This window comes from Ceratotherium simum, chromosome 5, assembly GCF_057802395.1.
Source record: "Ceratotherium simum simum isolate JZ-2026a chromosome 5, ASM5780239v1, whole genome shotgun sequence".
NCBI lineage: Eukaryota > Metazoa > Chordata > Mammalia > Perissodactyla > Rhinocerotidae > Ceratotherium > Ceratotherium simum.
This window is the reverse complement of record NC_141904.1, coordinates 86,617,391-86,639,850: the sequence shown is the minus strand read 5'-3', so window position 1 is coordinate 86,639,850 and position 22,460 is coordinate 86,617,391. Positions and strand designations below refer to the sequence as shown.

General features: G+C 50.4%; 1 protein-coding gene across 1 annotated transcript; it reads right to left on the bottom strand.

Moving 5' to 3' along the window:
- Positions 1-12,659: 12,659 nt before the first annotated feature.
- LOC101395562 (proline-rich transmembrane protein 3) lies at positions 12,660-19,250 on the bottom strand. Its single transcript, XM_087431547.1, is given in 6 exon segments — positions 12,660-14,160; positions 14,162-14,334; positions 14,919-15,074; positions 15,279-15,670; positions 15,672-16,351; positions 19,092-19,250. Coding segments are annotated over 5 exon segments (2,694 nt in total). The 5' UTR covers positions 16,295-16,351; positions 19,092-19,250; the 3' UTR covers positions 12,660-12,810.
- Positions 19,251-22,460: the final 3,210 nt, after the last annotated feature.

The following is a 22,460-nucleotide window of genomic DNA, read 5'->3' as shown; positions in this document are numbered from 1 at the left end:
TGACGTGGGGGAATACATTTTTAAGAACTTTGAGACTCCTTCTCCCCTAGCCCAGATAAACAGTATGGAGAACCTGGAGGCATTGTGGGCACCCCTCGAGGCAGAGTGTGTTGTTTGGGGGTAGACAGCTGTCTGCAGCGTGCTCTCCAGGAGAACATTCTGCCACGAGAGAAATGCCCCACAGCTGCCCTGTCCAGTGCAGGAGCCACGAGCCACACACGGCTACTGCGCCCTTGAAAAGTGGCTAACAAATGAGGAACTGAATTTTAACTTTTATTTCACTATAATTAACTTAAATTTAAATTCAGATAGCCATGTGTGGCTAATAGCTAACCTATTGGACAGTGCAATTCTGGAACTAAGTATGTCAGGCAGTAAACCAAAACTGTAGCTGAAAGGAGACAGGAAGAAAGTGCAGAGAACAGTCGCCCTGAAGCCCATCTCCCCCACTGCCCAGAAAGCCCTCGGGCCTGCCTCCCACCCACCCCCTGGAGGAAGGAGACAGAAGTTCAGTGCTAGGGGCTGGTTCAAGTTAACAGTCCCTTAGAGCAAACAGTCACTTACTTACCATTCTTCTGAACAGTTGGTGCAATTAAATAAGTGAACAAAATAAGGGGCATACAAATCAGAAAGGAGGAGAAAATTTATCATTGAAGACGGTAGTATGGTGTGATCAACTGGGAATACAAAAATATTAGACACAGGAAGGAAATTCACAGGGTAGTTAGTTATAAAATGAACATATCAAAATCAATACTTTTCTTTTATGTAAGACATAAACAGCTAAAAATACGAAAGAAAAGAGCCCACTCTCAATGGCACCTGAAAATATGAAATGCCTAAAAAAATTAAGAAAGGTGAAGGACTTACATGAAGAAAACTATAAGGCTCGACTAAAAGTCATAGAATAAGATAGGATAATTGGAGAGTCATACCTTTTAATTAAATAAGAAGACTGAAAGTTGTAAAGATGTCAATCCTCTCTAAACCAAAATTCTAATTGAATTTTTGACAAAAATCTCAATTGAATTTGACAAAAGTGTTCAAAATAGGAGCAGATACATCAATGGAAGAGAATAAAGAATCCATAAAAAGACCCATGAATATATGAGCGTTTAGTAGCTAATAAAGATGGCATGAAAATTGAGGAAATGATGGATTGTTTAATAAATGGTATTGGGATAAATGTGTAACCATTTGGAAAAAATAAAGCTGAATCTCTACTTTATTTCTTATACTAAAAAAAATATCCAAAAGCATCAAAATTCAAATGTCAAAAATAAATCTAAAAACATAATAGAAGAAAACGTGGGTGAATTTTTTTATGTCGGTGTGGGAAACGTCTTTCTAAGCGTGACATAAAACCCAGAAGCTAGAATGGAAAAGACTGACAGATTAGACTACATAAAAGTGTAAGACTTTTGCTCAGCAAAATACCCATTTAAAAGGATAAAAGCCAGCTGAGAACAATTATGTGCCATCCGGAAGCTAGACAAATGTCAAATTTCTCTAATGTAAAAAATACTCTCACAAATCACTGAGGAAAAATTACAACACAATAGAGAAATGGGCAAAGTAGATGAGTAGACAATTTATCAAAGAAGAAGTCCAAATGTTTCCCCTCCCCGTAAAAAAAGACATATGAAAAGAAGCTCAATTCCACTATTAATGAGAGAAATGCAAATTCAATCAAGAATATGATATTACATTCACCTCCTTTATTGAAAGAAATGAAAGAGATCGACCACCCATCGCTCGTAAGGAGTTCAGATGAGAGTGTAGGCTCAGACAACTTTTCTGGAGGGTCATTTGGTGACAACTAATATAATTGTAACTGTCAAATCTTTTTATCTGGCAATTCAAATTCTAGGGATATATCTTACACTCACACTTACTCAAAGATGCATGTGCAAAAGTGTCCATTGAAACTTTGCTTGCAATACTAAAATTTGCAAAAACAAAAAATCCAATGTCAAATGTGACGAGGAAATTGGAGAATCTGCTCTGGTAAGCACATCACTGTTATTCCGCAGTACTGGGGTGTGTGGAGTAACATGCAGCCATCAGAAAGGCTGGGGATGCCTGCACTGGCGTGAGGAAATGCATGGCTGACATTGTCAGGAGGGAAGGGGCTGGGGCGCCGCAGCCCCATGGTTTTGTCTGGCCCCAGCACCCTGGCCCTCTGGCACCACTCTGGCCCCCTTCCTCTGTGCTCCCCGTTACTCCCTATCGCACAGTCCCAACAGCCTCCTGCAATCCCAGAGCACACCCAGCTCCAGCACCTCAGCTACTCCTCCCTCTGCCTGGCATACCCTGACTCCGGCCCTTCCCGTGGCTGACTTTCCTTTAATCCCACCTCCTCCAGGATGTCTTCCCTGATCACAACAGGCTCGTCTACCCCTCATTCTCTCCCCAAACACCCTGTTACTTTCTTGATAGCATCCATCACAACTTTAATGAGTTTCTTTCTTGATTTGCTTGGTGGCTCACTATCACCTTCTCCCTAACGTAATCTCCAGGAGGGCTAGAACCGTATCCAGTCACCCCCTCCAAAGATGACCATCACTCTCAGAAGAAGACTCCAAGTCCCTGCGTGGCCCAGCTCCCTGCCCAACCTCACCCCCTTCTCACCTCCCCGCCCCTTCACTCCAGCCAGACTTGCCTTCCTGGTCCTCAAGCCCACCGAGATCCCCGACCCAGGGCTCTGCCTGTCTGTTCCCTCCCCCTGGGCATCTGTCCCTCCCGCTGTTTGCGTGCCTCTTCCGCACTCTGGTCAGGCTCTGCTCCCATGCCGCCTCCTCGGAGAGACCTCACCCCGTCCCCTACCCACACAGCGGCCAGCGCTGCCCTGGCCCTGGCTCGCCTGCCCGCCCAGCACTCGCAGCCCTCAGTCCCGTTCCTGCTGTTGGCCTCTGTTTCCCGTTAGCCTCCATGCACTCTGTTCTGTCGTTACTGTGGCCCCAGGTCTTGAACAGCGCCTGGCCTAAACCCACTCATTCTAGGCTAAAACGCGGGCCCAAATTGTCCTAACGTGTTTTTTTAACCCATCTTTTCCCCCTGGTTTGAAATGCCACCTCGTCCTTATTGAACGCCCACGTGCACTTGGGCCTGTCTGCAGGTGCCTGTCTGCCCCACGACTGCGTCTCGCTCTCGCTCGGCTGGTTCAGTTCTTTCCCTCCAGCGCCCCCGGCCCATCTCGGACTCACAGCAAACCCTCCCTGAGCCCTCCCCTGTGCGGGACACTGGCTGCGGTGACACAGCAGTGTATGAACGGGGCTGACGTGCGCCTCGTCCTCCAGGAACCTGCAGGGCTTCTTAAGATACAGCACGATGCCTCCAGAGCGAGGAGTAGGGAGCGAGAGGTAGGGATGGAGAAACATGCAGACAGCAACGTGGGTCCACCTCTGAGAGAGGGAAATGCTCATCCGGCGTTGTCACGAGGCTTCTAAGCGTGAGTGTGGAGAGCGGACGGGAGTGGAGGCGTGGGCGGAGGCAGGAGGCCATCTGGAGGCAGCGCTGTGAACCAGGGAAAGAAGATGGTGGCCTCGGTTAGCACCAGGGCAGTGGTAATGGCAGGAGGGGGGACGAGGGTTCAGAGGCATCTGGATTAAATCTGGAAGGGAAGGAGAGCCTGCAATCAGGGCTGAGACCCTGGACTCCATGTGGAGGAACTGGGGTGGGGGTGGGGTGGGGGTGGGGAGCATTCACTGCAATGGTGGGAGGGGCGTGTGTGTGGCACAGGAGCAGGGAGAGGTACATAACTAGGACTGAGTTTGAGGGGCCTGTGAGCAGGCACTTAGAAAAGACATCTGGGGTTCAGGAGTGAAAGCCGGGCTGGAGATGGAGGCTCAGAAGCTGGTGGCCCCAGATGGAATAGAACAGGGTCTGGGACAGAGCCTGTGGATCCCAGAGTGTGATGGGCCAGCAGAAGAGTTGACGCTGACCAAAGAGAGAAGCAAATGAAGACTGGGAGGGTTGATGTCATAGAAGTCAAGGGTGGCAGAGGTAGCTAGTTACCATCCAGTAACCATAGTACTAGAACCGCTCATCTTTAGCCGAGAACATGGCTGCCCAGAATAAAAACATTCCCCAGCCTACCTTGCTGCTGGATGTGGCCATGCGACAAAGTTTTAACCAATGGGATGTAGGTAGAAGTAGTGTGTGCAACTTGCTGGAAGAGTCCTTGCAGGCAGGGACAGACCTCTGTCCTCTTTCTCCTTCCCACTGGCTGGAATGTGGGTGCAATGACTGGAGCTGCAGCAGCCACTTTAGACCTCAAGGTAAAAAGCTGCATGTTGAAATGGAGGAGCAATGGCACGAAAGGAGTCTGAATTGGTGTTGATCATGGAGCTGTCGTGTCAGCCCTGAACTGCCTGCGTGCATAGGAGACTAAACTTCCATCGTCTTCAGCCCATATTACTTTGGGGTTTTGCTACTTGCTGCTGAAACAAAAGCTTCTGAGAGGTCGGTTAAGACAAGAACTTAAGAGCCACTGGTGTCAGCAACATAGAGACTGCTGCTGGCCCTAGAGAGAGCAATGTTGGGGATGTGGTGGGGTGGATTCCAGGCTTAAATGGGTTGAAGAGTGACAGATGGAATTCTATGGTGAATGTAGAAGCTCTTTCTAGAAGTTTGCCTTGGTGGCACCAAGGTCTGTGAATGTTTTAGCTCTCCTTCCCATAATCTCCAGCATCCTCCTGACAGTCTCCTCAAGTAAACATACGAGTTAAATTAAGAAGGCAAGTCCCATAAGCCCCCACCACCTCACCCCTCGCCACCTCTAAGCTCCTCCAAAGAGAAACCGCAGAGATGCCCCTGGCTCAGAAGGGCGGAGAGGGGGCAGACAGGAGCTGGGAGGAGGATGTGTGGGAGCCGGGGAGTGTGCAGGGGTGCGGAAGCAGCAGTTCCGGAACCCCAACCGCCCCCCTTCCCCCAACGCGCTCCGGGTGTGGAGGCGCGGCGGGGGGCTGCCCTTGGGGTGTAGAGCCGCGTCCCGCCCCGGCCCTGCGTCTGCCCGCGGGGACCACCAAGTGGGTCCGCCGGGCCGGTTCACAGTCTGGGAGGACGCGCGCGGCTCCTCCCGTGCGCCGGGCCGTCCGCAGGCGGCAGAGCGGGCGGGCCCGGCCCTCGGCCTCCCGCGCACCGGCCTGGGCGCCGGGGCAGCCGGTCAACACGGCGCACGGAGCCCAGCGCGCGTCAGAGGAGCCGGGCGCGTCCTCGCCGAGGCCGACGACATCATCGTGTCGCTGCTAATACACCTTGAACTATCAGCTTCCGCTAAGACAAAAATCTCTTTGTTCGTTGGCTTCGTTCGGAAAAGGCAATGTGGGCTTTAGGACAGCAGACCTAAGGACCGGGTGGGCGCCCCCGGCCGGCGGAGGGCTCCTGGGGGGCAGGAAGGGCGTGAGCGCGAGGCGGCCGGGCAGAGGGCGGGCTGCGCCCCCTCCGGGGACGGGCACAGAGACCAGCCGACCTGGGGACCTCTCTCCGGTTCCTGCGCCGTCTCAGGGCCGCCCGCGGAGACCACTCAGCCCCGCGCCGCGAGCACGAGTGCAGAGGCCGAGCGCGAGGCCTGCGCAGCCCTGCGGGGGGCGCCCCTCAGCCTCTCCCGGCCCTGCGCGCCCAGGGCAGCGGATGAGAAATGCCAGGCGTCTTGAGCTCCTCCCTGCGGTCTCCCAAGCGCCATACCTGATTGTAGAGATGGGGTGGGCACTGTGATGCGCTGCCCAGACCCCCCTTCAGGAAGGAAGGGCAAACTCCTCAGCTGCGGGCAGTGCTGTGGGCAGAAAGGCCTCAGCTGTCAGCCTCCTCAGGGGTCACCCCTACTGCAGGTGCTGCCACCCCAGGAGGAGCACCCACCCAGGTGCATCAAGGCCTGGCCATCTCCCGGATAAGGGACAGCTCTGGAAGCCACTCCAGCTCTGGGCATCATGGTCTCACCCAGGCTGTCATGGCACCTACACTCAGTTTGGCATCCCCCTCTGTCTGCTCCTGCTTCTTCCCTCCCTGCATTGACCCCAGAGCCCTCCTTGACGGACATCCTGCTCACTGAGCTCTGATGTTGAGACAGAGTGGGTTAAGTGCCTTGCCCAAGCCACCCACAGGGTGCAGGAATCCAGGGCTCTCTCCCTCCAAGCTGGTGGGGGGCCATTTGAGGAGCCCCCACCAGTCTGACCGCCATATGTCCACCCCAATGCAGACGGGCCAGCATCCTCTTTTTTGGTGTGTCTCCAGCCAGTCATGTCCCAGCCCAGGATGTCGGGAAGCCCTTGGCCATGGCAGACAGAGCTCTCCGTGCTGGCAGGCGTGCCAGGGTGGCTCCCCCACCCCACCCCCAGAAGGTGCAAGCAGATTTCGCACCCTCTGGCACTGCTCATTGTTGAGGGAAAACTCCACGTCCCAAACATTTGTTTGGAGGGAATTAGATCATCACCTCCCCGCTGATGAAGCCAGGCTGTGCAAACAGACGGAGGAAGACGGCAGGCTGTCTCCGAAGTTGGCACCCCAGGTGTCTCCGAGGCTCCGTGCACATGTTTCGAGAGCAGCCTGCGCCAAGCTGGTTCGGAACCTCCCCAGGTGATATTTGTCTTGGTGGCCAGGGATCCCCGCCCTGAGCCCGAGACTCTCAGAGCTTTCCGTGGCCAGAGCAGGCCTCTGCCGCGTTCTGAAGGCAGCAGGCGCCCGCCTCCCAGGCTCAGGAGCTGCCTCTATCTCTGTTCCCTTCAGGCCCTGCACCACCATGGGCTCCTCCACCCGGGAAGAAGATGCTACCCTCTCAGGTGGATGAGCTGCCCTTCTCAGCTGTCCCTCGGGAGCCTCTGCAGGCGCGTGACTCTTTCTTTTATTATCTTTTTAATTGAGATATAATTCACATGACATAAAACTCACCATTTACAAATGGACACTGCAGTGGTTCTGAGTGTTTCACTTGATATATTCACAGTGTGCCGCCATCGCTACTGTCTAATTCCAGACATCTTCAGCACCCCCAAAAGAAACCCCGTACCTGTTAGCAGCCAGTCCCAATGTCCTCTCTCCCTCTGTCACCTAGTCACCTCTATTTTACTTCTGTCTCTGTGGATTTGCCTATTCTGGGAATTTCATATAAATGGAATCCTATAATATGTGGTCTTTGTGACTGGCTCCTTTCACTTAGCATCACGTTTTCAAGCTTCACCCATGTTGTAGCATGAACCTGTACTTCATTCCTTTTTAAGGCAGCATAATATTCCATTGTATGGATATGCCGCACTGTGTTCATCCATTCATCATCTGACGGACATCTGGGTTGTTTCCACTTTTTGTCTATTATAGATAATGCTTCTGTGAACAGGTCTTTGTGTGAACATAGTTTCAACTCTCTGGGGTATACACCAAGGAATGGAATTGCTGGGCAAATGCTAGTTCTGTGTTTAACTTTTTGAGGAACCACCAAACTGTTTTCCACAGTGGCTGCATCATTTTACATTTGCACCAGGAATGTACCAAGGTTCTAATTTCTCCACATGTTTGGCAACATTTGTTATTTCCCTTTTGTTTTTTCTTATTGTAGCTCTCCTGATGGGTGTCACGTCTCTTTGTGGTTTTGATTTGCATTTCCCTAGTGACTAATGATGTTGAGTATCTTTTCATGTGCTTATTTGTCATTTGTATAACTTATCTGGAGAAATGTCTATTCAAATTCTTTGTCCATTTTTTAATTAGGTTATTCATCTTTTTATTGTTGACTTGTAAGAGTTCTTTATATATTCTGAATACTAGACCCTTATCAGACATATGATTTGAAAATATTTTCTCTATTCTATGGGCTGTCTTTTCACTTTCTTGATAGTGTCTTTTGATGCACAAGTTTTTACTTTTGATGAAGTCCATTTTATTTATTTTTATCTTTGATTGCTTGTGCTTTTGGTGTCATGTCTGAGAAATTATTGCGTAATTCAAGGTTATACAGATTTTTCCCAATGTTTCTCAGAATTTTATAGTTTTCGCTCTTACATTTAGATCTTTGATCAATTTTGAGTTCAGTTTTGTATATGGTGTGAGGTAGGGGTCCAGATTCATTCTTTTGTGTGTGGATATTCAGTTGCCAAGCACCATTATTGGAAAAGACTATTCTTTCTGCATTGAGTTGTCTTGGCACCCTTGTTGAAAATCAACCGACTGTAAGTTATTTCTGGACTGTCAATTCTAGTCCATTGGTCTGTGTGTTAGCCCTATGCCAGTATACAGTCTTGATTACTGTAGCTTTGCAGCAAGCTATGAAATTGAGAATTGCAGTCCTCCAACGTTGTTCTTTTCCAAGATTGTTTTGGCTATTCTGTGTGCTTTGTAATACCATAATGTGCGTGGCTTTTAATAAAGTTCACAAACTTTATGCATCCAGGGCTGAACAGGTGTGGCAAGTAAGCAAAACTGGCTGGTTTCAATGTGGCACCCCAGGTCATGTTCTTACGACACACACAGCTTGTCTGCATCCTAAACACATAGGAATGTTCTTCACTTTCAAATAAAAGTATGCTTTCTTCACTTTCCCTTGCAACACACACGAGTACCCCTGTCCCAGCCTCCCTCGCCATCAGGAATGGCCATGAGACAGGTCTGTGTTCCAATCCTGAGACATAAGCAGGAGTCTGCTGGGGGAGATTCTGGGACAGATGTTATGGAATGTGATGAATGAAGGGCAGGAGAGTTTCCAGGTCTGAGCCAGATTTGGGATTGAGTGAGGCAAGACAGTGCCCACAGTGCAGATTTAAGGAGGCGCTGGTTCTCAGGGCCCCACAAGGGCATATGCAGCGTCTGAGAGCAAATGCCTCCTGGAATGTGAGCACCTCTCCTGCCTCACCCTAGTCCCAGCCCCGTTCTGTCCGGCTGTTGCTCTTCTTCCTGCTCTGACACCCAGGCGTGATGCCCAGAACCAGGCAACTCTCTGGTGATGCGAGGCAACAAGATTGAGGGCAAAGGTTACCATGCTACAAAGCTGGGCAGAGCTTGGGATCTTGGAGAGCTGCCTTTCCAAGGTTCTTGTTCTGTGGGATAATCACATGCTTATTAAGATAACCCCTGAAGCCCCTGAAAGTAAGGTTTCCTGTTCTTTCTACCAAAAGCATTTCTAATATAGTCATACGTTGCTTAACGACAGGGCTACGTTCTGAGAAACGCATCATTAGGCGATTTCATCGTTGTGTGAACATCACAGAGTGTACTTACACAAACCTAGATGGTATAGCCTACTGCACACGTAGGCTATGTGGTACTAATATTATGGGACCACCATCATATATGCAATCTGTCATTGACAAAAACCTTGTTATGCAGCACATGAGTGTAGATCAATTTATGGCAAGTAATAAGGGTTTTCCATTTAAAGCTGTAAGACATTCTTAAGCTTTAAAAGTGAGTTGAGGACTTCATCAAAATGAAATACTCCTACTCGTTGAAAGGCACTGTTAAGAGAATGAAAAAGCAGCCAAAGACTAAGAAAGAAATATTTGTTGACCATATATCTGACAAAAGGCTGATATCTAGAATATAAAATGAATTCTTCCGACTCAATAATAAGACAAATCAATCCCCCAAAATGGGCAAAAGATATAAACAGATACGTCACCAAAGAAAGGATACAGATGGCAGATAAGCATCTGAAAGGATGCACAACATCATTAGACATTACGGAAATGCAAATTAAAACCACAATGAGCTACCACTGTATACCTGCTAGATTGGCTAAAATTTAAAAGCTCACAATACCAAATGCTGACAAAGACACAGAGCAACCAGAACTCTCACATGTTGCTGGTGGGAATACGAAACAGCACAGCCTCACTGGAAAAGAGTTTGGCAGCTTCTTATGATGTCACACACACATTTATCATACTACCCAGCAATTCCACTCCTGGGTGAGAAATGAACACATAAGGCCAAAGACCTGTGTGCAAATATTTATAGCAGCTTTATTTATAACAGGCCCACACTGGAAACAGCCCAAGAGTCCATTGACTGGTGACTGGATTAAGAAACTGGCACATCCATGCAATAGAATACTGCTCAGCAATAAAAAGGAACCAAATATTAGCACATGCAACAACACTGTGGATGAATCTCAAAAGCATGTTCAGTGAAAGATGCCAGACTCCAAAGCTTACACTGTATGAGTCCATTTATATGGAATTTGGGAAAAGGCAAAGCTACAGGATGTAAGTCAGCTCAGTGGCTGCAGGGCTAGGCCAGGGAAGTGATCGTCTAGAAAGAGGCACAGGGGAAGTTTCTGGGGTGATGACACTGCTTTATATCATGATTGCGATGCTGGTTACACAAATGTGCGCCTTTGGCAAAACTCCTGGAACCACACACTAAAAAGGGTGAATTTACTGTATGGAAAATAAACTTCAATAAACCTGACTTTTTAAAAAACACTAAAATATGACTGAGGCCAATGATTTGTTGAATTACTACACACAAACACAATATGTAAATAGATGAATGTTGGACAGTAAAGTGAATAAATTGTGGGTTTTAGTTTAAGCTTGATTAAAAAAAAAAAAGAAGGTAATAGTATGCTAAGTGGAAGACGCCAAAAACAAAGGTCAGCGCTTTATGATTCCATTCATATGACATTCGAAAAGGCGAAGTTGTAGGAAGAGGAATCAATTAGCCGCTGCCAGGGGCTGAGGGTGGCGACAGGACTGACGGCAGAGGGCGAGGGGCGTTTCTGGGGTGACGGCGCTGTTCTGTCTCCTGATCGAGTTGGTAGTTACACGACTGCATGCGTTTGTCAAAACTCACTGAGCTGCGTGGTTAAAAGGGGTAAATTGTACTGTATGTAAATTCTGTCTCCAATTATGTAAATTATATACACCTGACTTTTTCAGACAGTAAGCTGAGTGAAAGAAAATTATTAGATAAATAATCATGCTTTTGTGTTTCCTCTCCTGAAATGGCTTTCCCCAGGTATCTGGATTTCTTCTTCCCTTACCTATTGCAGGTGTTTGCCCGTGTCACCTTCTCGGTGAGGCCCTACCTCACCACCCTGTTAAAATCGCAACCCTTAACTCTCTGGTACTACCCAGCTCCCTTTTCTACTTAATTTTTTCCATTACACTTATCACTTTCTTTGTATATTTTACTTCTTTATTTCATGTATTGTTTGTCTGCTTCATTAGTCTATAAGCTTATGTGACATTGGGGATTTTTGCATGTTCTGTCCGTTGGTCTTTTCCTAATACCTAGAATAATGCCTGACATGTACAAGTTGCTCAAAAATATATTTGTTGAATGACTGCCTGAATGAACGCTTTACCATTTTCAGCATTCTTGACTAGGTTGTTTAACATATCTCAGAAAGTGAAACTCAGGACTGTTTTTAACTTGAAGATCTTGTTCCAGAAATAGTGCTGAGGTTATAACACCAGTTCTTTGCCTGTATAATATAAAAATTTCTCTGTCGCAACCGTGGATCAGGGCTCTATTCTATTATTCTAAATACAGTTCACATACAGGGTGATGCCCTCTCTTTCTGGAAATAATTATTTGTCTGAGATTTTGGACAGCTGCCACACTGGGCTTCCTCTAATCTTCTGATTATTCCCTGCCACACTTGTGGCTTCCTGTGCAGATATTGCTGTTCTCAGTTGCTCTTAGCCATACTTACACAATATGGAATTCGTGGAATTTCTTTTTCTGTCTCCTTTGCTGAGGATATAGAGATTTTGTTTCCATTCTTCTTGTTGCCTGGTATAGTTTCCAGGAGAAAACAGAAAATTTACAGCTCACTGTCATCAAATTTCTATCAAAATCTGCTTAATTATGAGGAAAAAAATCAATGAATATTGTGTTAAAAGAAATAAATAAAAATAAAGGGAGTGACCCACAGAATGGGAGAAAATGTTTGCAAATCATATTTCTGATTTACGATTTAGAATCTAGTATCCAAAATATATGAAGAGCACTTACAACTCAACAATAAAAAGACAAACATCTTAATTAAAAAATTGGTAAAGGATGTGAACAGACATTTGTCCATAAAAGATACACAAATGTCCAATAAGCACATAAAATGATGCTCAGCATCACTAGTCATCAGGGAAATGCTAATCAAAACCAGTGAGGTACCACTTCACATTCATTCGGTTGGCTGAAATAAAAAAGTCAATAACAAGTGTTGATGAAGATGTGAGAAACTGGAGGTCTCACACATTGCTGGTAGGAATCATGGTGCAGTTGCTTTGGAAAATAGTTTGGCAGTTCCTCACAAGTCAAACATAGACTTACCAAATGATCCAGCAATTGCACTCCTAGATATATACCTACATGAGTTTAACACATATGCCCCCATGAAAACTTGTATGCAGGGCAGCTGGTGGCGTAGTGGTTAAGTTCACATGCTCCACTTTGGTGGCCCAGGGTTTGCAGGTTCAGATCCTGGGTGCCGACCTACACACTGCTCGTCAAGCCATGCTACGGCAGTGTCCCTTCTACAAAATAGAAGAAGAGGGGAACAGATTTTAGTTCAGCGCTAATCTTCCTCAGCAAAAAGAGGAAGATTGGCAACTGATGTTAGCTCAGGGCCAATCTTCCTCACCAAAAAAAAAAAAAAACTTTACATATATTCATAGCATTATTCACGATGGCCAAAAAGTAGGAACAACTCAATGTTCATCAACTGATAAACAAAATATCTAAAAAGTACAATATACCTAAAAAATACAATATCATTGAGCCATAAAAGAAATGAAATACTGTTACATACTGCAACGTGGATGAACCTTGAAAATATTATGCTAAGTGAAAGAAGCAGACACAAAAGGCCACATATTATATGGTTCCATTTATGGGAAACGTCCAGAAGCAGCACAGAGGCAGCAAGATTACGCGCACGTCGCTGAGCGAGCGGCAGCGGCCGCGGAGGAGCGAAGAGCCCGCGCCGTCGAGCTCGGCGTCGGGGTGGCTGCCCCGGCGCGGCCGCAGCACGCTCCCGGGCGGCGGGGAGGCCAGGCCGCGCAGGCCGCAGCGCCGGAAGACGCTGTCTCGCACCAGGTGCTCTCGGAAGAGCGCGGCGTCGATGCTGCGGCTCAGGTTGATGGGTGACGGCGGCCGCAGGTCCAGCTCGCTCATCGATGGCGCCGGCCCCACGCTGCTGCGGGACAGTCGCGGGCCACCCTGGGGCCCATGGCCCAGCGACGCAGCCGAGCCCCAGGCGTCTGAATTGGGCGTGGCAGGCGGCCCACCTTCCGCTGGGTTGCGGATGAGGCTCCTGCTGATGTCCAAGCTACCTGGGCCGACGCCGCTGGGCCCCGCATAGCAGTTGTTGGGCCGCTCCGGCACCTCGCTCTTGCCCGAGGGCGCGGGGCACGCCAGGCGCAGCAGCTTAGCCCAGCAAGCGTGCTCTGTGGGCGGCCTGGGCCGTGCGGCGGCCACGGCGGCCAGCGCCATGGCGAGCGCCCATGTCAGCTCCAGCAGGCGCAGCCAAAAGTGGACACCCCACCAGGCCCACGAGAAGCGGCCCACCCGGCCTGGGCCCGGGTACAGCCACAGCGCGGCCGCCAGCTGCAAGCCGCTGGCCAGCAGCCCCAGCGCACCCGCCACGGCCAGCAGCCGCGGGCCCGGGCTCGTATCCCAGCCCCGCGGCCCGTCCAGCAGGCGGCGACGGCACAGGCAGAGTGTGCCCAGAGCCACCACCGCGCCCCAGGCGCACGATAAGCCCTGGGCCAGGAGGTTGAGTGCAGGCCTGGCGGACAGCAGGTCTGCAGTGAGCAACCCCACACCGTGCGCCAACGCCAACGCTCCCAGCAGGAGCGGGTTCTGCAGCTGCTGTGGCAGCCCGGCGCCCAGGCCGAGCAGGGTGAGGGCAGCGAGCGCAGTGAGCAGCAAGGGGAAGGGCAGGTTGTAGAGCACCAGGCTGGCGCGTAAGCCCAGCCGCGCCTGCGAGCCGTAGGGGTCAGCCAGCATGTAGGCGGATCGCAGCGCCGACGCTACGAGCACCAGCACCGCAGCCACCAGTGCTAGCCGGGACCCCGCAGGGGCGGCTGCCAGCGAGGCCAGCGCCAACGAGGCGGGCAGGAGGAAGAGCACCCCCACCCCATAGACGTGCAGCTCCCAGGAAAAGCTCAGCACCCGCCGCAGGGGACCCCAGGGCAGGGGGGGTGCGGTGGCGTTGGCCGGGGGGGCTGGAGGCTGGGGCTGATGCCATGGAGCTGGCTGAGGGCTCCGGAGGGGGTAGCTGGCCCAGGGCACGCTGCGTGGTGACCCGAATGAGGCCCTGGCGTGACGTCGAGGGGGCCTGCACTGGGGGTGCTGGGGGATGGCTTTGGGGGCGCCCCGGCCACTCCTCGGCTTCATCTGCAATAATAACAATATTAAAATCGCCCTTTGTAAAGCGTTTCTGATTTTCCATCATTCTCTAGTGTAGTGGGCCAGGTGTTTAACTTTCCCAAGCACATTGTAAAACAGGGATGGTAAGAGCCCCCACCTCACTGGGAGGGGGTGAGGATTAAACGTTTAGCAGAGCTCCCTACACCCAGTAAGTGTTAAATGGATGTGAGCTATCATTTTTATTAATAATATACCGGCAGTTCTCAACACGGGCTGCGTATCAGAATCACCTGGAGACCAGCTGAATCAGAACTCCTTGGGATGGGGCCTGGGCACCAGGATTTTTTAAAGCTCCTCCAGTGATTTGCAGGAGTTGGAGAATCACTGCACTAAGCATCCCCATGTTACACTGAAGACTATTCCAGCCCCCAAAGGGCAAATGACTTCTCCTAGAGTACCCAGTGAGTTTATTATCGTAAGTGGTTTCAAGGAGGTCCTGGCCAATTCCTTTAAGAGAGTGTTTGTCCCTATTCACTGTCCCCCGTCCCCCCACAGATAACCTCACACAGGTTCTTAGTTATTAGGCAGAGTACCCCCAGCCATGCCCTCACCTGGCTGCACAGGCCCCATAGGGCTCTCTGTTCGGTTTGTAGCTGGGCCAGGGTCCGAAGGGACAGGGATGAGGGACTTCAGGGGACCTGGGACCTCCACCGCTCCTCTCACCCGCTGGGGGGAGACGGGGTCTGCTCCGTTCGTTGCTGCTCTCGCTGAAATAATAAAAGCAGTCATCACGTTGCCTGACCACCCAGCGGTCTCCAAAGTCTCATCCCCCAGGAGGGTGGCACCATCACCCTCATTTGTCAGCATGAGGAAACCGGGACCCAGAGGGACCAGAGGGCACAGAGAAACTGGGGCATCCTGGAACGCCGCCTCCTCCCAGCCCTGCTCAGCACTCTCACTTTGATACCCACCTGGCTTAGGCCGCCCATCAGAAGTCTCTGAGGCTGGGGGACCTGAGGGCTGGGGTCCTGGTGAGCCCGTAACGTCAGGGAGGTCAGCCTGCTTGGGTGAGGGACTTGAAAAACTGACTTCCCAGGTGTCCCCACCTCCGGACTTCTCAGGGAGCTCCACTGGCAGCTCCTCAGGAGGAGGAAGGCTTCTGGCCGCTGCCAGGTCTGGCTGGGACCCAGGCTCCCGAGAGGATGCCGCCAACCGGGATACTGAGCCAACATCAGGGGCTGCTGGATGCCGCTGGGCGAAGAGAGGACCTCGAGCTGCCTCCCGGAAGTCCTCCTCACCCCAAGCCTGTTCTTTCAGCGCCGGCTTCCTGACAGTGCCGGAGTGGGGCACAAGAGCGTGGAGGGCCCTGGTGCGCCGAGGGGGATGTCTCTGAGACCCTGGTCTTGGCTTTGGCCACCAGACCCTCATCTCCAGGGGGTTGCCTTCCCAGTTGGCCTCCAGGCTCCCCTGGAGAGGGAGGAACTGTGGCTACCCCAAGCTGGGGTCTGGGAGGCGTGGGGATGAAAGTGAGATGGGGGGTGCCCACTGGGGGCGGGGCTGGTGCTTCCTGCTCCATAGGCTCCTGTGAGTCAGGAGGTCCTGTCCAGCCCTGAGAACTTGGCCCTCGAGCCATCTGGAGGTCATCAGTTACTGGGAGTCCTTCTCTCTGAGCCCCCCTGGCCGCTTTAGGTCCATGCAGGGCTGGGCCCAGGGGAGAGTCTGCCGGCCTCTCGGGTGCCTCCTCAGCAGGGACCTGGGGGACACTGGAGTTCCAGGGGCTCTCATCTCTGGGCTTCTCCCAGAGGAAGGTGAAGGCCTGGGGCTCTGTGCCAACAGGACCCTTGGGGTGGGCTCCTGGGAGCAGGTGTGGTTCCGAGTCCTCAAGTGGTCTGGGAAGGCCCCGGCCCAGGGCAGGGCCAGCGCCCAGGGACGGCAGCAGCAACAGTGGCAGGAGGCCACGTAGAGGGCCCCATGGGCTGGGGGCCATGGTCCACTCGGATGCCTGAGCCCAGAGCCCTCAACTTCCAGTCCTCACCGGATGAGCCTACAAAAAGGAGAGGGGGTGACATGTGAGGGTTGGGGGCTCCCACGGTTGCCCAAAGGGGGCTGGTGGGAAAGAAAGAAGAGTGACACAAGCAGCTGCCCCTCCCCCACGCCTTCCTACTCAACCTCTTCATGCTGCCCAGAGTGACCTTGTAAAACTGCATCTCTGGTCACGCCATTTGCCCTGCTTCAAAACCTCCAATGGCTCTCCACCGCCCTCAGGAGAGAATATAAGCTCCTCTCCTGCCTTTCCAAGACCACACCAGGCTGCTCGCCCATCCTTCAACACCCTCTGGACTGTCCGACGCCCCAGGCCTTTGCTCCTGCTGTTCCCTCAGCCTGAATGCCCTCTCCCTTCTCCCTCACTTGCTGAAATCCTATTGTTGAAGGCCCAGCTCAAATATCAGAGAAGTGGAGAGGCAGAGGAACAGGCCACTGCCTTTGAGGAAGGACCCGGGTTTGAATCCCAGCTTCGCCATTTCCTGGGGGAATTACTTTACCTCTCTCTCTGCATCATGGTTTTCTCGCCAGTAAAATGGGTATAATGAGTACCCCACTCAAAGGGGCTCTTATAAGACCCTCATAACAAAACACACTATGGGCCAGGCCCATATTAAGGAGCTCAGTAAGCATTAGAGCCCTTTACTTTTCCCTTTGTCCAAAAAGCTTTCTTTCCCACCAGCCTCCCTAACTAGTTCAACAGATAATTTGAGCACATACTGTGTGCCAGGCCCTGGGGAGAAAGCAGTGAACCAGACTGACAAGATTCCTGCCCTCACAGAGCTGGCATTCCAGGGGAGAGACAGACGGTGAATACTTTCAAATAAGGTGAGCTATGAAGAAAATAAAACAGGTTAGGACATAGATGGATGGGGACTGCTTTACACAGGGGTGCCAGGAAGGCCTCTCTCAGGTGGCATTTAAGCTAAACGCTGAACGAGGCAGCCACTGAAGACGTGGGGGAAAAGCATTTGGCAGAGGGCACAGAAAGTGCGAAGGCCCTGAAGCAGGAATGAGTGAGTTCAAGCAAGAAGAAGGCTAGCGTGGCTGGAGCACAGCAACTGAAGGAGGAGTGACAGAGGGAGATGAAATCAGGAAGAGGCCACAAGGGGCCTCGTAAACCACATAAGGCACCTGGATGTGATTCTCAGCATCACAGGAAGCCAATGGAGATGGTAAATATGGGAGTGACAAGGTCCGAGAAGTATTGTAAAAGGGGGAGAGAGTGCGGAAATCCAGGCAGGATATGACGGCGGCTCGTTTCGGTTTAGATATTCTTTCTCTGACACCCCCCCCACCCCTTGCCGTCACCCTGGTCACCCAGTCTAATAATCTCCTGTCTCCATTCTGCCCCCCAGCCTGGGGCTTCTCAAGGGCTGCGTCTGCATCTTGCATTTCTTGTCTCCAGCCCCCCACATACGCCTGGCTCCAGGTGGATATTCCTGAAGGTTCCTCTTTCATGTAGTCCCTAGCTGAGCCAGGAGGCAGGAAGGGACCCTCGGCCAGGAGAAGGGGGACAGCGCCGTGGTGAGAGCTGAGGCCTCATGTGGTGTTTAGGGCAGAAGCCTTGCTCCTTTCCCTCCAGGAAGCAGCCGTGCCCAAAGCTCCCTGCTGCTAACCCTTGGTGGCTCACGGACACCTTGAGGAAGCCGATGAAAACTCCAGACGAAGGGGAGGGGGTGCGGAGATGGGTGAAATAGGTGCGGGAGATTAAGAGATACAAAATTCCAGCTATAAAATAAGTAAGTCTCGGGGATGCAATGGACAGCATAGGGAATATAGTCAATAATATTGTAATAACTTTGTATGGTGACAGATGGTTACTACACTTGTCACGGTGATCATTTCATAATGTATACAAATGTCGAATCACTATATCGTACACCTGAAACTCCTGTAATATTGTATGTCAACTGTACTTCAATTAAAATAAACCTTTATGTGAAAAATGGTAAACAAACAAAACTCCAGGCTCTCTCCCCAGGAAAATGCGCAGGTTCACCAAAGCTTGTGGACAATTTCAGGGGGTTCAAAGACCCTTTAAACCCATCCCCGAAACTGAGTTAGACTCTGCCTTATCGCCTCGTGAGCTCATTTCTCAAACATTCACCGAGCCCCATGTTCTGCTCCTGGCCCAGGCTAGGTGCTGGGGACCTAAAGAGAAGCCTCAGTTCCAGTGTCGGGAGTGGTGCTGAGCTGAGGGGAGGCCTGAAAGGCCACTAACACGGGTACTGGTTAATAACAGTGCCCCTGCGTCCAGCTCTTACCCAGTTAGGCTCCTGTGCTAACCTTAGCTGCACATCCTCAATCTCATCCAAACCCCGCAACACAACCAGGTGTTGGCATACCCATTTCATAGGGGAAGAAACCAAGGTTCAGAGAGGTTGAGCAACCCGCCCAAGGTCACACAGCCAGCACATGGCCATTCTAAGCACTGTGAAGCCCACAGTGGCTCATTTCGCACAGGAGGTCCAAAAAGCTTTGCAGAGGAGGAGACGGTTGAGTTGGGCCTTCAGTGATAAGCATATACCATCTGCTCACCACCCCCAATCCAAGAGATGTAGGCATCTGCGGACAAGGAGGGGGCTGCCCAGCCCTAGGTTCCGCTGCTGGAGAGAGTTTTTTTTTTGGTGGGGGGTGGGGAGTATCTCCCTGCCCCAGGGACTGGGGAGAGGCTGGCCTGGGGTCAGGGCGCAGGCCGCCGCAGGGCAGCCTCCAGGAGCTGGTCCATATCGGGTTACCTCTCCTCCTCGGTCTCCTCTCCCCTGGCTCTGCGCCTTCCCGCAGTATCCCGGGTAGGGGTGGGCGCTGCTGGAGGCCCTGCTGCTCGCGCCCGAGAGGGGGGCTGCAGGCCATGCTCCCGGCCAGGACTCTGCCATCGCCCCCTCCCTCGGCCAGCTCCTCACCTGGGCGCCACGCCGGCAGCCCCGCGTTCACCTTGCGCGTCCCTGCAGCCGCTTCCTCCGCGCCGCATCCTCCGGAGATGCTCAGACTTGGCTAACAGAGTTCGGCGCTGCGGATCGACGAGCCCCCCAACAGGAGCGCCATCCCCGCTTAACCCTTTCCCCTTAGAGGTGGATTCTCCTCCCAGTCCTGACCTCCCCTCTCTCAGAAATTCTCAGGGCTAAGCGGGGAAGCGAGGTCACCTCCAAGGGACATGGAAATCCCTTCCGCAGCATCCTTGAAAATGCAGCAGCTAATCTCTGTTTGCATACCTCATGGGACAGGGAGCTCACTTCCTTTATAGCTCTATACCTATTCCTTATAGGGATACATACATATATACCTATAGACAAATCCTGCCTACTTGATGTGTGTCCTTCAGATCTTATTCACATAAGCATTTTAAACAGAAATGAGATCATACTGTACATATTATTCTGTAACTTGTCTTTTTCTCTTCACTTTGCAATATATCCTGGCACATTTTCCATGTAAATTTCTACAGCTCCATCTCATTTCTTGTATTCGCTGGTGAGAATTGCAGCATATGGCGCCTGTAATGTTTATTTATCCAGTCCTGAGGTTGAACGCGGTGGTTGTTTCTAGCCTTTTGCTAGCAGAAATAATGACGCAGGGACCATTCTTGCATAGACATTTTCGTGCACATGCACTGGTGTACCTGTCAGATGACTTCCTACCCGAGGCATGGTTAGATCTATGGGTCTGCACATTTTTGGGTCTGCTAGACACGATCAAAACGCCTCCTGGTCCCTCTTGGGACAGCTCCTGACGTACTAACTGTGCCCCTCTAGGTTCAATACATTAAGAGAAATCCACACGAGGAATACACATGGTCATTAAATATGATGTGGAAACTTTAATGGCATGGAGAAACTTCCAGGGTAGATTGTTGTTTATGTAAATTTCAGTCATTCAAATTATAAAAATAATATACGCTAACTATCCCACTTCAAGCAACACGGAAATGTTCAAATAACACATTAACTGTCTTACCCTTGGCCTCTCCGACTCTGCCCCCCAGATGGACCCACTGTTAACACCATACTGTTTCCTTGCTTATAAAAACACATACGTGCATGCATTTCTTTTTAGAAAAATGTGATCATACTATCCATATTATTCTATAACTTTGTTTTGCCTTAAGTGATAGACGTTGGAAACATTTTGAAGGCAATACATATCCGCTCCACCCTTTTCTTTCAACTAGCTACACCCTACTGCATGGTGTGGATGCACTGTCATTTACTCAAACATTCCCAATATCCCCTACTGATGGGCAATCAGGTGATTTACAGCTTTTTTTTCCTACTAGAAACAATACTGCAGTAAACATCCTTACATGCCAATACACGCATCTTTACCTGCCGATACTCTTTTTTGTGTGTGTGTGAGGAAGATCAGCCCTGTGCTAACATCTGCCAATCCTCTTTCTTTTTTTTTGAGGAAGACTGACCTGGGCTAACATCCATGCCCATCTTCCTCCACTTTATATGGGATGGCGCCACAGCATGGTTGCTGCAAAGCGCCGGTGCGCACTCTGGGACCTGAACCGGCGAACCCCGGCCGCTGCACCGAGCGCGCACACTTAACCGCTTGTGCCACTGGGCCGCCCCACCTGCCAATACTCTTGATTCTCTCAGACAGTCATTGGTTTGATCTCATTTTTGTTCTCTCTGCCTGACTATCTATCTATCCTATCTCTAAATACTGGAGGGTAAATAGTGGTTGCTATGATTTTTTATCTAATTTTGTTTTTCCGCTTACTCAATATTCTACACAACCGTGTATTTCTTTTGTGATCAGAGATAAGAACAATAAATGAACTTTTGAATAAATTTATTCAAAAAAGAAAGAAACTTCTTCCCTAGAGTTGAGCTGAAATCCTCTCCCAGTGTTTTCTGGCTCTCACAGAAAGGCAACACTCAGCCTTCGGACGTGTCTGACATGTTGCAGTTGGAAGAGTGTTCGGTCCTGAGTAGCTGGTAAATGGTGGAGCCTGAATCCAGCTTTTCCAACTCTGGGAGAGAGTTCGGCTTTTCCCATTTCCCATATCGCCTGACCAGCTTCTACTGTTTTCCTTGTGAGAATCTCTTCTGAATTGTACATCTCTATTTCTCTAGAATCTTCTCCTCCAGGCCAAAACTCCCAGTTCTTTCAGCCTTTCCTCAAAGGACAGGATTCTGGGCTCTCACCATTGTGACATCTCTCCTCTATTTGCTTCTTACCAGGTCAACAATGTCCCCTTTAAAGAATGACTCTTGGAACTGAACCCAGTTGGGAATAAAGCCAAACTTTCACCTCCTTTCCTAGATTCTACTCTCCATTAATATGGCCTCACACTGAATTAATGTTTCCGCGCAGCCACTTCACTTGTTGGGCCCATAGAGATCATGATCTATACACTGAGGTCTTCCTGGCCATCTCTTTTGTAAAGAGCAGTTGGTTTCTTTGACCTTCAAATGGGAATTTGGAGCATTTGTTTGTTGTTTATTTTATCTCAAGTAGATCTAGCCACAGTTCTGATCTTTGTGGGAAGTTATCTGGATCTTGGTTCTATGTATAATAGACAATTGGCATTTGGGGGCATTGTCCAAGATCCATTTCTCTTCCTGGACAGCATCCTCTACTCTCTCTTGGGAGACCTATGTCTTTTCTTCCCCTGTGCGGCAATGTCTTGGTGGGAGGGCAGTTCTAGGGGCTTACTACAGTAGAAGTTGAGGCCCACAGATTCCTCCTCTCATTATCTGCCGACATAAAGAATTCAATAAACTAACTCAAAATGGGGGTGAGTTTATTATGAGTCAACTTTTGAGGACTATGGACAGAGGCCTTCCTTAGGGAAGGAAGGGCACTTGAAGAAGTGGGGTGTACAGAGTGGTTATATACTGTCAAAGAGCATCAGATTGCAATGTCCCCTTTTACAACAGCCTACAAGATGGCCTTTGCCAGATTGCCCTGCCAGAATAGCTATTGATGGACACAGCGGGAGCAGATCTGGGCTGTCTCGATGGGCGTGGCTGGTGTCAGGTCTGTTGTCTCTGAGCTGGGTGGTCACAGGATGAGTGCAGCAATCAAATCCTAGCCTAGGGAGAAATGCTTATCCTTAAGCAAATGTCAATGTGGGGAAGTTGGTATCCTTATCTTAA